General features: G+C 40.7%; 1 protein-coding gene across 1 annotated transcript; it reads right to left on the bottom strand.

Moving 5' to 3' along the window:
- Positions 1 to 355: 355 nt before the first annotated feature.
- si:ch211-284o19.8 (protein lifeguard 1) lies at positions 356 to 11,099 on the bottom strand. Its single transcript, XM_036596250.1, has 7 exons — positions 10,959 to 11,099; positions 7,140 to 7,435; positions 6,149 to 6,228; positions 5,807 to 6,007; positions 2,728 to 2,856; positions 2,031 to 2,174; positions 356 to 1,206 (listed from the first exon to the last, which is right to left on the bottom strand). The coding sequence occupies exons 2-7, from the start codon at positions 7,432 to 7,434 to the stop codon at positions 1,054 to 1,056; spliced, it is 1,002 nt and encodes a 333-aa protein (XP_036452143.1). The 5' UTR covers position 7,435; positions 10,959 to 11,099; the 3' UTR covers positions 356 to 1,053.
- Between the last annotated feature and the right edge of the window lie 2,867 nt (positions 11,100 to 13,966).

Raw genomic sequence — 13,966 nt, 5'->3', positions numbered from 1 at the left:
GTCATATTTGAACGTGTCTTTCTTGCTTTAAGTTTTCTACATTTCGGATTTCGGTTCTGTCATCAGAGTAAATCTACGAATTAAAAACACCAAAAATACTTGAGAAAATATTTATTGATCAGACATAAGCAGAAGTGCATGTGCAGTTCTTGCTGGTTTTACAATCCATTTTTTCCCTTGTATTTTCACTTCAGGAATAAATAAATTATTAATAATAATAATAATAATAATAATAATAATAATATTATATATCACTGTTCTTGTTAGGAATCCAGGCAGCTCATAATCATAAATAAGAAATAACCTCACATTTTTACAGCAGACTAAACATCACATTCATTTATTTGGGTGTTGCCCAGGACTGTGCCTGATACAGAAATTGATAATGTGGACTAAGTTTTGAAATTAAGGTACAATAGAACATAAAAAAGGAGGTCAACAATTAATCAGTCACATTTATCGCTCTGTACCTATTCAATAGAAGAGAAGACTCAGTTAAATAAAAGGTAACAGTGCTAAAGTACTACATTAAAGCAGCACAGACAGTAGTACTGTGCAATTATGAATGGATGGCATTGTAATGTCCTCTTTTTCAGTTGAACGACACTTTAAAGAAAACAGAAACGGCCCTAAAATCAACCCTTGAGGTACACCCTTCTGTCCGGGAAATATGACTGGAAAACAAGAGCTTTCTCAGTAGTCCACTTTTTCTACAGTCATTGTAAAAGGCTCTAAATAAACCAAAACAATACTAAATATTCAGTTTAATTTACAAGAAGAGAATTTGTTTACACTGTATCCTAATTTACATAATCGTGTAATATAACATTTATTTAAAAGATGTGTTGTACACGCATAGGAAAGATAGCAACAGCACCAACTCTATTTCTGTCTTCGACGACTATCTTTTTTAATATACAGAACTAGCTAAAAGCAAGATAGATAGATAAGAGAGATTCCTGAGAAGTTTGAGAAGACGGAAAACTCAGCAGTCCGTCCTGAATTGTCTGAAAACAGACGAGGAAATGTCTATATTTTGTACTCATGTTTGAGCTAGTTTTTTGAGCTTCCACCAAGAATCATGAGGATGTAGAGGAAGATCATGATGATGTCCAGGTAGATGACTAAGGCTGCAAAGACGTATTCCTCAGGACTCAGGCTGTACTTCTCACGACCCATCACCAGCTGACAGTCCACAGCCAGAAACTGCAGCACAAAGAGAGAGAGAGAGACAGTAAGATCTAAACAGGATCCCAGTCTCATAACAGACCTCACTGCATTGTTCCATCCACCCTGTTTCAGCTCCTCCACGTACAGCTGAACGATTTGGGGAAAACATCAGTATTGTGACTGGAATTTAACTTGCAAAGTTAAACATGGCATTTTCAGGCACAATTTCTGTTTATTTTCTAAGTTTCTAAGATTTGTTAACTTACTTCCACTTAGAAAATCAACAAAACGTCATTTGACGAGGGGCAACTGTATGTTCTGGTACTACCCAGCCTAGACTGTTCCCTGAAAGCGTTGTTGAGCAACCACTGTGGTAACCGTGGAGAGTTTTCTAAATGATGGTCTCTCTAACTTCGACAACACTTTCGGGAAATGCACCCCGATTTGTGGCCTTTTCAGCCTGTTATAATATGAGGTAACGTCCTGTTGCGCAACGCCTGTTTCCAGCTTTTCCCAACTTTACCCTGCACTTCCTTCCCCACGCATACAACACACTGATTTCTCAAACTTCTCTTCACACAAGATTACAAAGTGTCTCAACCTAGTTCTTCACTTCATCATGAGGCCCTTTTCTCAGTCCTTCTGAAAGTCAACTGCGTTCAAAGTCTGTTAGCAGGACTGACCAGCACATTGTATTCATTATAAGAGCCACTGAGTCACTGTGAAAAACACTATACTGGGAAAAAGAAATGGTCCCACAGTGGAACCTTGAGGAACACCCTTCTTTACGCCTGGAAATCTGATGACAAATGAAAGTGGTCCTGTATTGCTGTAGTGCATAATTAGATCAGCTGACTTACCAGTGAATAAAGCAGAGCTCCAAGACATCCATACACAACCTGCACGACACTGTTGTAGAAAAATATGGTGAAGAATCCAAACATGAGCAGGTCCACTGCCAGGACGGTAAGGATGCCATTGCATATGGTGAAGTCCACGCGAGTCTGAAATGTAGCAAAGCCAACGAGAAGACAAAATCACTGAGAGTTACAGTTCTCCATATGTAGACTGAGATTAGATACACCTCTTTGAAATGTTTCAATACAAATCAGCATGTTTTCTTACCAATAATAAGCAGATTTGTTTTGAAGAACACGTAACTATTTGTGATGGTATTAGTGATAGTACTACAATACATGCTTTTAACAGTAGTTTGAAAAAGACTGTGTTGTAAGAAAATTATATTCTCCAAATATATCCTTTTTGTAAATAGCTGTTTTTTTCTTACTTAATTGAAAACAAAACCAAAAGCAAACTCTCAAAAATTGCGAAAGAAGACAGGGTATTCCCAAACTTCTAAAGGACCACTAATGTTCATATGATCCACACAGTCACTCTGACAGACTGTAATACACTACAGGAAGTGTAGGGGGCGATATGGCTTCTACTGTTTCATTTAAAAAGTGCTCTATAATGTTCATATGATCCACACAGTCACTCTGATAGATTACAATCATCAGTTACAGAAATAATTGTATTTGCAGCGTTAGATCTTACCTGAGCGGAAAAGATGATGATGGTGAAGGAGATGACAAGTGTAGCGCCCATAGCGATGATGACAGCATCGGTGTTATGGAAAGAGGCCACAGTTCCCACCATGTAGGACAGACTCAGGGTCACCACTGACTGTAAACACAAATACAATACTCACCACACTGTGGCTTAACACACTGTTTATAAGATACAACTAGCTGTTAATGAGTTGGAAACAAAGTCGGGACGGAACAGCTATTTTTGAAAATCTAGGTAACGTTATTTAGGTCAGTGGTCGGCAACATGTGGCTCCAGAGCTGCATGCGGCTCTTTCACTGTCCTGTTGTGGCTCCACAGCTGAATCTGATTTGTAGGTAAAAATAAAATAATCCTCCTTTACAGTAAAATAAAGCTCTGCTGATCGTTCAACACAGTTTAACAATAAATGGTCTTAAACTCTGGAGTTAATGTAGAACTGCTAATTCACCCTTTAACCCTGAAGATCAGCGCAGACTGCTGGTCACCATAGCAACACAGACTACAGTCTCGCCTATCTAGTAGCTAACGAAACGACAAAGAGAGAGATTTAAGACGAACATCGATAATTTAGAGACGAATGGACTTATTAATGTTTATAATCACTCCAGCTGGTTTCCTGATACGTTTAACCTGCAGTGACACTAAAACCTTGCAAAGCTGAAGTCGCTTCTCGTTCACCAGCTTCTTGTTCAATTTTTCCTGTTCCACCTTAAATGGTGCAACAGTTACATTCTGGCACTAAGGCGCCATTTAAGGTGGAACGGGAAAATTTGAACCAGAAAACGACTTCAGCCTCGTAAAGGCGAACGTTGAGAGACATTTTACAGGAAACTTTTTTGTGGAAAAGTTTCCTGTTGGAGATGCGAGAAAAGTGACTATAGCTGATCTAAAACTTAAAGCAGAGCAAAGTAAGTCTGTGTTTTTGTTTATATTTTTAGTCTATATCAGCACATCAGCACATACTGAGACATATTTACAGTCAAGATGGTAAAATGGACATAAAATGTTGTGGCTCCAAGGATGGACTGATTTTTGTTGAAAGGACAAAATAGCTCTTCTTAACAGTTTGGAACGTGAAAGCAGTCGAGAACCTCTGCAGTCGGTGATGAAAGTGGTGTTTCGTGTTCTGATCTCCTCAAACACTCAAGGCCTGAAGTCGATGAACCCCATGTTTGACTGGATAGTTGAATTGTGAGAGACAGAAAGGTACAATGCAGTGTGAAACAGTGGATGGAAAAAGACGCCACAGTGTAGCTGCAGAAAGTGCTTAATGGCAAGAAAGAGTAAGAGCGAGAGAGAAGAGTGACCACAAAGGAGTTCATGTCCTGCTTGTGTGGTAAGTCTTTTTATGCTTGCATGAGAACCAGGTCAAGAGACAAGTGAAGGCTGAACACTGTCAGATTTACCCAAAAAGCAGTGTCCCAACCATCTTAACCAGCGATCCAGTCACCAACACAATATTTCTCAACCTCAGCTTCATCTCACAGGCAAAGAGTTTCATCTTTAAAGGGGAACTCCACTGATTTTTTTTTTATTTCTGCATAATTAATCTGTTAATATGTAATCAGAGTGGTTCAGAGCGGTTTGGTGTGAAACGCTCTGTTCTAGATAAACTTACCGAGAACTGTTCACAGTGGTGGTGATAGGAACCAGACGTCCACCTCTAAAAGCTCCCTCACAGAAAGTTCCTACATGAAATGGTTATGAATTCACTGCCTGATGACTGAGACACTGTTTTATGATAGTTTAGAGAACTTAAACTCCATTCATGGTGGAGGGATACATGCAGGGCGCTGTGAGGCAAAATAGTCCCCAAAAAAAACTTATTATTTCAGATTTTCCACTATTTTCCATCATCAACATTCCATATAAACTCAGAAGACTCGTGTAGGTTCACTGGTGGTTCTGGATAGTAAATAAAATGTCTATATATGTGTTGTAGTCATGGTGACCCCTGGTTCGTATCCACATGACATGTAATCTTAATTCATACACTCCTTATAGCTCCTGTGTGAGTGGGTGGGGCTAAACTGCCATAGGATTAATATGTAAATGAGTTGGGAAAAATGACAAAATGAGTTCAAAACAGGCTGTTTTTGCAATTTAGTTTCCATATATGGTCTGTATGGTCTGTATGGACTATATGGACTATATGGACTGTATGGTCTGTATGGTCTGTATGGACTGTATGGTCTGTATGGACTATATGGACTGTATGGACTGTATGGTCTGTATGGTCTGTATGGACTGTATGGTCTGTATGGTCTGTATGGACTATATGAACTGTATGGACTATATGGACTGTATGGTCTGTATGGTCTGTATGGACTGTATGGTCTGTATGAACTGTATGGACTGTATGGTCTGTATGGTCTGTATGAACTGTATGGTCTGTATGAACTGTATGAACTGTAATAGTAAAATAAATGGATAGTAAATAAAATGGCAATATTTGTGTTGTAGTCATGGTGACCCCTTGTTATATTGTAATAAATAATAATATATCCCTTATGTGTTCTATATATGTAAGAACCTATATGTAATAATATGTCCCATATGTGATATATATATATATATATATATATATATATATATATATATATATATATATATATATATGTTGGTGCCAACCGTAGGGAGAGGTTGTACAGCTGGAGGTAATCTGTCTGCTGTCCCTGCTGCTGGGGGGAATGATCCCACTTCTGACACCAGTGTAGCATCAGTGAAGAAGAAGAAGAAGAAGAAGACGCTGGAAGCATTGAACAGGCAGCAAGCGCTACTCAAGTCTCTGGGATAGCAGGCAGGTCATCTCCAGCCGTACACTCTGGACCCTACGGTAGGCATTAACTACCGCACAGCCCAGCACAGAATAGCACCAGTAACACATGTGCACATCTTAGACTGAACAACAGCAACATGAACATCAAATGTCTCTTCTTGCAAGGGGAACTTTGCATGGCCACACCTCCAATGCTCCTACAGCAGCACGGTCAGTCCAAAATATGTACATATATATATATATATATAAAATACTGAACATATCTGAAAACAAACAGTCTCTCACCAGGCTGATGAAGTTCCAGGGGTACGAGCGGCTTAAGGAGGAGGAGAAGCTCAGAGCCAGTGCCACCACCAGAAAGATGATGTAGGAGCTAATGTACACCCAAATGTTTTTCTTCACAGCAGTCTTCACACTGTCCGAGAAGGTGAACACGCACACCACGGAGAAGGTGACCAGCAGCTGCAGTGTGACCACGCTGAACACCTGCTCAGGTACACAGAGAGGAACGGGAGCCAAAGGCTCATGCTTAAAGTTTGTTTCTGAGACAAATGTAAATAGTGACGTCTTTAAATGTGGAAAATATATTTTTTTTAATTGCTACAAGACAGTAATAACAGCACAAACCTTTCTGATAAACGCCCGCCGCACGGTGTTGTCATCAAACGATGATATAAAGGCAGGTTGGGTTTCTGGACACACGGCTCCTGTTCGAGAGTGAACACAGTTATCCTTCATACACCAGAATCGAAATGCAGCCACTTTACCAGAAATCACTCCTCCTTGCTGGTGTACAGCTGAAGGCTTTAATTCATCTGTTAATGCAGATCCTCTAGTCCTTCATCATTGGTCAGGTTCTGACCACAGAGCCACTCTTGGCTTGGAAGCATAAAGTTGGTGTTTCAAATAAAGTGGCCAGTTAGTGGAAGCACAAGTTTGGTGTTTCTAATGAAGTGGCCAGTTAGCAGAAGCACAAGGTAGGTGTTTCTGATAAAGTGGCCAGGAAGTGAAAACATAAGGTGGGCGTTTCTAATAAAGTGGCCGGTTAGTGAAAGCACAAGATAGGTGTTTCTAATAAAGTGGCCAGTTAGTGGAGGCACAAGATAGGTGTTTCTAATAAAGTGGCCAGTTAGTGGAAGCACAAGGTGGGTGTTTCTAATAAAGTGGCCAGTTAGTGAAAGCATGAGATAGGTGTTTCTAATAAAGTGGCCAGTTAGTGAAAGCACGAGATAGGTGTTTCTAATAAAGTGGCCAGTTAGCGGAAGCACAAGGTAGGTGTTTCTAATAAAGTGGCCCTTTAGTGGAAACACAAGATGGGTGTTTCTGATAAAGTAGCCAGTTAGCGGAAGCACAAAGTAAGGCTACTCTTAAATGATACCACAAAAATATATAATGTACTCAGTTCCCTCCCCTCCTGAATGTGTGTACAGTGTCTGAAACCTCATGAGCACATCAGAGGTCCTAAGAACTCCACACAGTGTGAGGCAAGTCTGTGCTGATTTAGACATGCCGTTAGCACCATGCTAATGGGTCGGTCTCCATTACTTGCTGGCTACTTAAGTTTCCTAGAAGAACTCATGAAGAACTCATCTGTGGTCCCAGCCCAGTGTGAACGTACCTGTGTCCTGCATCACCATGCTCTCCTCTGGGGGCAGGTTGTCCGCTACGCAGCCGCCTTGCATGGGGGGGTAAGCGGTGTAGTCTGGGGGAGGGATGAGGCTATTGGCACAGGATGCCTCTACTGGAGGGTAAGGGGGCTGGACGATCGGGCCGTAGGGGTAGGGAGGGGGCAGGTAGGGTGGAGGCGGCTGCATCTGTCCAGCTCCAGTGGGATACGGAGGCGAGGCAACTGCAGACACACTGGGCCCACCGCCCACCTCTTCAGGAATGGGCTGCTTCTCAATGTCCGTCATCCTGCAGGAAAGATGAATCTTTGAAGGGCCCATATTCTACAGTTCTGTTGTATTTTTGTGGGGTTATGTACCAAATTAATTGCAAACATTTTTCCACATCTTCCACAACTGTGACTGTCTGCAGGAACAACACTCCACATCACTTCAATCAGAATGGGCGGGGCTAAACTGCTCTAGGCTGAATGGGCAGGCTAAACTGTTCTAAGCTGAATGGGTGGAGCTAAACAGCCATAGGCTGAATGGTTGGGGTAAATGGTTGTAGGCCAAGTGAGCTGGGCTAAACTGCCATAGGCTCAATGGGTGGCACTAAACTGTTGTGGGCTGAATGGGTGGGGCTAAACAGATATAGGCTGAATGGGTGGGGCTAAACGGATATAGGCTGAATGGGTGGGGCTAAACGGATATAGGCTGAATGGGTGGGGCTAAACTTACGATTAATAAACTGATAAGATGAATAGGCTGAGCTACGTGGTTGTAGGCTGGATGGGCGGGGCTAAACTGCAGTAGGCTGACTGACCAAATATTTTTACTTAAAAGAAAAACGGTCAGAATTCAGTTTTTAGCGCTGTGAGCCCTTTAAGGCCACTCAGCCACTGAGACACCACTGTGTGGGGCAGAAGACGCACAGCAGTGAGGAAACAGGTGTCTGACAGAAACAGCGTTTCTGTGGTTTTCCATTGTGTGGTTTTGATGATGTTCTGGGGGGTTTAGCAGAGAAACAGAAGGAACGTCCATGTAGAGCAAGGCAACTCGTTTTACACTGAACGAATGAAGGACGTTAGGCTAAGATATCAGGAACCAGTGTGCTCTGATAATTGGAGGCATCATGGTTAATAAATGAACCCTTATGTGTAAAGATTACCTGTTATTAACCATTAGAAGTCACAGTCATCACCAGCGATGATAAATCACAGTTCTAATTTCACACAGATTATCTCTCCTTGAGACAAGTGGATGAACTGGGTGGAAAGTGCTAAACTTTCAGTCCATCTGAACTTTAAATCCATCGAAACTTTAAATCCATCTGAACTTTCAATCCATCTGAACTTTCAATCATTTAAACTTTCAATCCATCTGAACTTTCAATCCATCTGAACTTTCAATCTGTCTGAACTTTCAATCATTTAAACTTTCAATCCATCTGAACTTTCAATCTGTCTGAACTTTCAATTCTTTAAACTTTCCATCCTTCTGAACTTTCAATCATCTGAACTTTCAATTACTCAAACTTTCAGTCATTTAAACTTTCAGTCCATCTGAACTTTTAGCATCAATTTGATGAAAAGTTATCATGTTTACAGTTGCTTTGTTTTGTTGTTAGTGTCTTTCATTTTTTTGATGTCAACACCATCTGGATAATAATAAAGTCAGAAGTGAAGACTCGCACTTGAGCTCTCATTACATTACTAAGGTATCAAAACTCATTTTTCATATTACATTTAACACTAAAGCGAATGCAAATGAGGAAATTATTATTCTGTGTAAAGGTAGCTGAGCTGTAGCCCATGTTCTGTAGTGTTCTTCTCTTTAGAGCCCCAAATTGTTGGTGATTTAATAAAAGTCTGAGGTATGAACCGAACTGTGGATTCGGAGAATCGTAACACCCCTAATATTACATGAGAGGAAAAGCGTTTGCTGAGCAGGTGAGACTTTAACCTCTTCAACTCCTTGAGGCCACCGGTGGTTCCAAAACGCACTTCGTCATATTCTTCATAACTTTCATATTTCATAAGCTACATTCTAAAGGTGGGGGTCGTATGAAAGCTGTGACTGTCTTCTTTCCAGTCAAATAGATGGGTGATGTCATTTTACACCCTTATAATAAAAGAAGCTGAACTCAGTTTATTTGTTTACTGAAAGTCGACCCATTTTTCCACAAATCTGGGCTATAAACTATAAACAGATGGCGTCTCTTCAGTGATCTGCTCTGTAAACATTATTATTATAAAATAACACTAAGATTTTTGGCTTTCAGCAGTAAATTGTAAGCATATAGCAATATGTGTAGCTCATAAAACATGTTCTGTTAATTTGAGGGGAGCTTTTAACAAAAATAAACAAATAAATAAAATAAAAATGTACATTTATTTCATGCAGTTACTGAATAATTTGCCTCACGATTTGGTCATGGAAATTCAGACGGACAAACCAAAATATCCCCTGGAGAATAAGAGGTTAAACAAGGAATCTAAAGATGGAGGATGCCAGGCTGGAGTTCCCCAAACCAACAGCCTTCATGACTCCAGGCTGATGAAAGCGTCCAAGCTTGTCCATTTGTCTCGTGACGGGGAAGATTAAACAAAAGTAAAACCGAAACGACGTTTCTGCCGACATGACTTTACACAATAAAAGTACAGTCGGATCTCATCTGGTCACACTGAGACGCGTTTAAGTGAAAAGTGTAAACAAAATCTGGACAAAGTTTATCCAGATACAATCTGGACACGAAACACCTCAATGCGGGTTGTAAACAGGCTCTCTGTTTGGGGTCTTACTGATTATCTGAAAGCTGTGAAGATGCATTCAGACATTCATCTGCAAGCTTAGATTTCAGTACATGGCTTTTGAAGAGCTATTAAGATCTTACAGCCTTTGAAGCAACGTCATTGTCATGGCGACTAATCTGACACCATGTTACACTATCAGCTCCTGGACAAACGCATTCACAGCAGATCACTTTGACTGTAACTGGACAGAGCGCATGGCGTTAGCTCATAAAGTGCTGCGGTCACTGTTCAGCAGGTCACATATTTCCTCAGTGTCCAACTGAAGGTCCTCAGTGGGCCAATTAAAGTCACTCTTAATTGAGTTTGAAGTTGACCAAGGACACAAATTTGCTTTAAAGCTTTACAGTAAGGCTTTCAAACTTTCAGTACTGGGCAAAAGTCTTGGGCAGCCATGGAACCTGATTGAAACTATTGATCTGGGCTGTAAGTGTGTTTGTCTCAGTAAGAACACTGCATAACTACATAACATTGGATATAACACAAATAAACACAAATAAACACAAATAAACACAAATAAGCATGAAGACAGTGATCAGGAATATGATATATTACTGTATGTATAATATATGTGATATATACTCGCTGAATATGATATATATATATGATATATACACACTCATTGACTATATATATATATATATATATATATATACATATGCTTTTTTTAAAACACACAAATACTTACTGCCCAGATAAATATCATAATAATATAATAATCATATGCAAAGTCAAAATGTCGTTAATGTTGTTGTTGAATTTCTGAGTGAAAATAATTTTGCGAAGTTTAACATATTGGGGAAGAAAACAATTTTTTTCCACAATGTATTAAAATCAGGAAATAAACAGTAATTGCGTATTAACTTTTGCATAAGACGTGTTTTCAGGTAGACGCTGAGAGAAAATTAAACTGATTTTATTCAAACAGACTGAAAGTTTCATCCTTCAGTTTTAGTAACTGTACATTTAACATGGAAACTAAAAGCAGGAGATTTTAAAGTTCATTAAAGGCCCTCTTACCTTACTGTCCTCTGTGTGTGTCTGTGTGTTTGAGGCAGCGCTGGTGTGAACACACACTCTGACTCTCAAAGATAAACACTGGTTTTCTCACGTCTCACCAGCTGAAGCTGCTCACTTCCTGACACTGGCACTGATAAAACTCCCTGTGTAGTGAACACACACACACACACACACACACACACACACACACTGATTTACACACACGCCGATGAGGAACTTTTTCCACACACACACACTCACATGTTTGTCTTACATTTATAGTGAGGACCTTTATTGATTTCTATTGATTTTTTATTACTGTAGCCAAACAATCCGACACCTGACCCTGAACTTTCTCTTTGTTTTTCCCAAAAAATTTAATTTGTGGCAAAAACACCACGTGCTCAACAAAATGTCCTCGCTTGAGCAAAAACATCATGTTGTCCTATCACTGTGAGGACATGTCAAGATGAGCACACACACCCTTTTTTTCCTCACTATACTTGTGAGGACTTCCATAGTGACGCCAAGTAACACTTAAACCTACTTACACCTAAACCCAAATCTAAGGGCAAAGTTTCTGCTCTTTTCTACTGACCAGCGGAAAAGTCTTCACTTGAAACTGTACAGTTTTCAACATATTTTTTTTTATTTAAATTTATATGTTACCTTTTAGGTGTGAATGTAATGTTACTTGGCTACAGAGGTCCTGACAAGTATAGTAAAACAAGTGTTTCTGTGAATTTCCTCATCAGTGTCTGTGTGAATGGGTTTCATATTGTCTTTTCATTGTGAGGACATTTGGAGCAAGACAAGAACACACACACAGACACACACACACACACACATACACACACATAACTGGGTCAACAAAACCTCACGTTGTACCAGTTCTTCCTGCTGTATTTGACCAACATGCCAGAAAAAAAACAGCTTTTTTGTTCCAGTCCTGTCTGCATGCTTAACTCAACTAAACACAATTTCAGTATCAGGGCTTTTCCAGAGCTTTTCTAGAGGACTGCAGCTTCAGTGCTGGAGGGATCAGTGACCCACTGCACCACCAATAGTTGGTGTCAATGCATGAATGTAAGTACAGCATGTATAACTGTGAGTTTGAGGAAGATTTCTACGTTTTTAAAATGATCTATTATACTACATTATATTACATCATACTATAATGGTTTTCAACCTTTGGGCTGCTGCCCCCTAAAGGGCCACAGTGGCTCGCAGTCTCCGCTCTAATTCATCCCGAAGGTGTTCTATCGGGTTGAGGTCAGGACTCTGTGCAGGCCAGTCAAGTTCTTCCACACCAAACTCGCTCATCCATGTCTTTATGGAGCTGCTTTGTGCACTGGTGTGCAGTCATGTTGGAACAGGAAGGGGCCAAACTCCCCAAACTGTTCCCACAAAGTTGGGAGCATGAAATTGTCCAAAATCTCTTGGTGCTGAAGCATTAAGAGCTCCTTTCACTGGAACTAAGGGGCCGAGTCCAACTCCTGAAAAACAACCCCACACCATAATCCCCCCTCCACCAAACTTTACACTCGGCACAATACAGTCAGACAAGTACCCAGACTCGTCCATCAGATTGTCAGACGGAGAAGCGTGATTGGTCACTCCAGAGAACACGTCTCCACTGCTCTAGAGTCCAGTGGTGGCGCTTTACACCACTGCATTCGACGCTTTGCATTGCGCTTGGTGATGTAAGGCTTGGATGCAGCTGCTCGGCCATGGAAACCCATTCATGAAGCTCTCTACGCTGTTATTGAGCTGATCTGAAGGCCACATGAAGTTTGGAGGTCTGTAGCGATTGACCCTGCAGAAAGTTGGTGACCTCTGCGCACTATGCGCCTCAGCATCCGCTGACCCCGCTCTGTCATTTTACGTGGCCGACCACTTCGTGGCTGAGTTGCTGTCGTTCCCAATCGCTTCCACTTTGTTATGATACCACTGGCAGTTGACTGTGGAATATTTAGTAGTGAGGAAATTTCACGACTGGACTTGTTCCACAGGTGGCGTCCGATCACGGTACCACGCTGGAGTCCACTGAGCTCCTGAGAGTGACCCATTCTTTCACTAATGTCTGTAGAAGCAGTCTGCAGGCCTAGGGGCTCGGTTTATACACCTGTGACCATGGAAGTGATTGGAACACCTGAATTGGGTGAGTGAATACTTTTGGCAACATAGTGTATATATATATATATATATATACACTTAATAACTATAATTTTAAATATGACACCTATTAATTATTATTGTGATCATTATTTGCAAAATAAAATGTGATGTTTAGGTTGAGCTTGTTGATTGGTCTGTTATAATGCTAGCTATATGCTAGAGCCTATCCCAGCTGTCATTGGGCGGAAGGCTATATTATATTATATTATATAATATATCTAAAAATCTGCACATTCAGTTCTGTATTTATGTTTCTGAGATATTATGGAAGTAAAGCTGTTCATTGAGGTTCTCAGCTTGTGGAGTGTTAAGGTCAGTGTTACTGTGTGCTGTTGGCTGTTTCTCTGCAGGACGCTGAGTGTAGACGGGATGAATTTAAAGGAGGATAAAGAGGTTTTAGTACCGGGTCTCACTGCAGCTGGGAAAGTCCTCTGATTTAAATGCATGCAATCATGTTTTCGCCACAGGCGAGAGTGAAGAAAGATGCATAAACACAGAACCCAGCATGCTCTGAATCTGGGATTTACTGTATTGTAACACCTCTTCATGTCAGACCCTGCGCAGCGCCGAGGCAGCAGAAGTGACTGTTTCACAAAACAGTTCCTCTTTACTCAAAGTGGCAGAGAGTTCAACTTTCATATGGTCAGTGAAGAGGAACGGCCGACTCGGCGGGTCAGCGTGGGAGAGAACCGAGATTCTATCCATATGATTTAAATAATATATTCCGCAATTAAGTCTGTTTACCAACAACTACACTCTTAAAAAAGGTCTTCAAGGGTTCTCTGGTAAAGATGAACACTTAAAGAATCATTTGCATGTTTCAGTGGTTCTCTGGTGAAATGGTTCTTCAG

The sequence above is a fragment of the Colossoma macropomum genome, unplaced genomic scaffold (assembly GCF_904425465.1).
Source record: "Colossoma macropomum unplaced genomic scaffold, Colossoma_macropomum, whole genome shotgun sequence".
In the NCBI taxonomy this organism is placed as follows: domain Eukaryota; kingdom Metazoa; phylum Chordata; class Actinopteri; order Characiformes; family Serrasalmidae; genus Colossoma; species Colossoma macropomum.
Note: the sequence above shows the minus strand (reverse complement) of the source record. Positions and strands in the feature narration are given on the sequence as shown.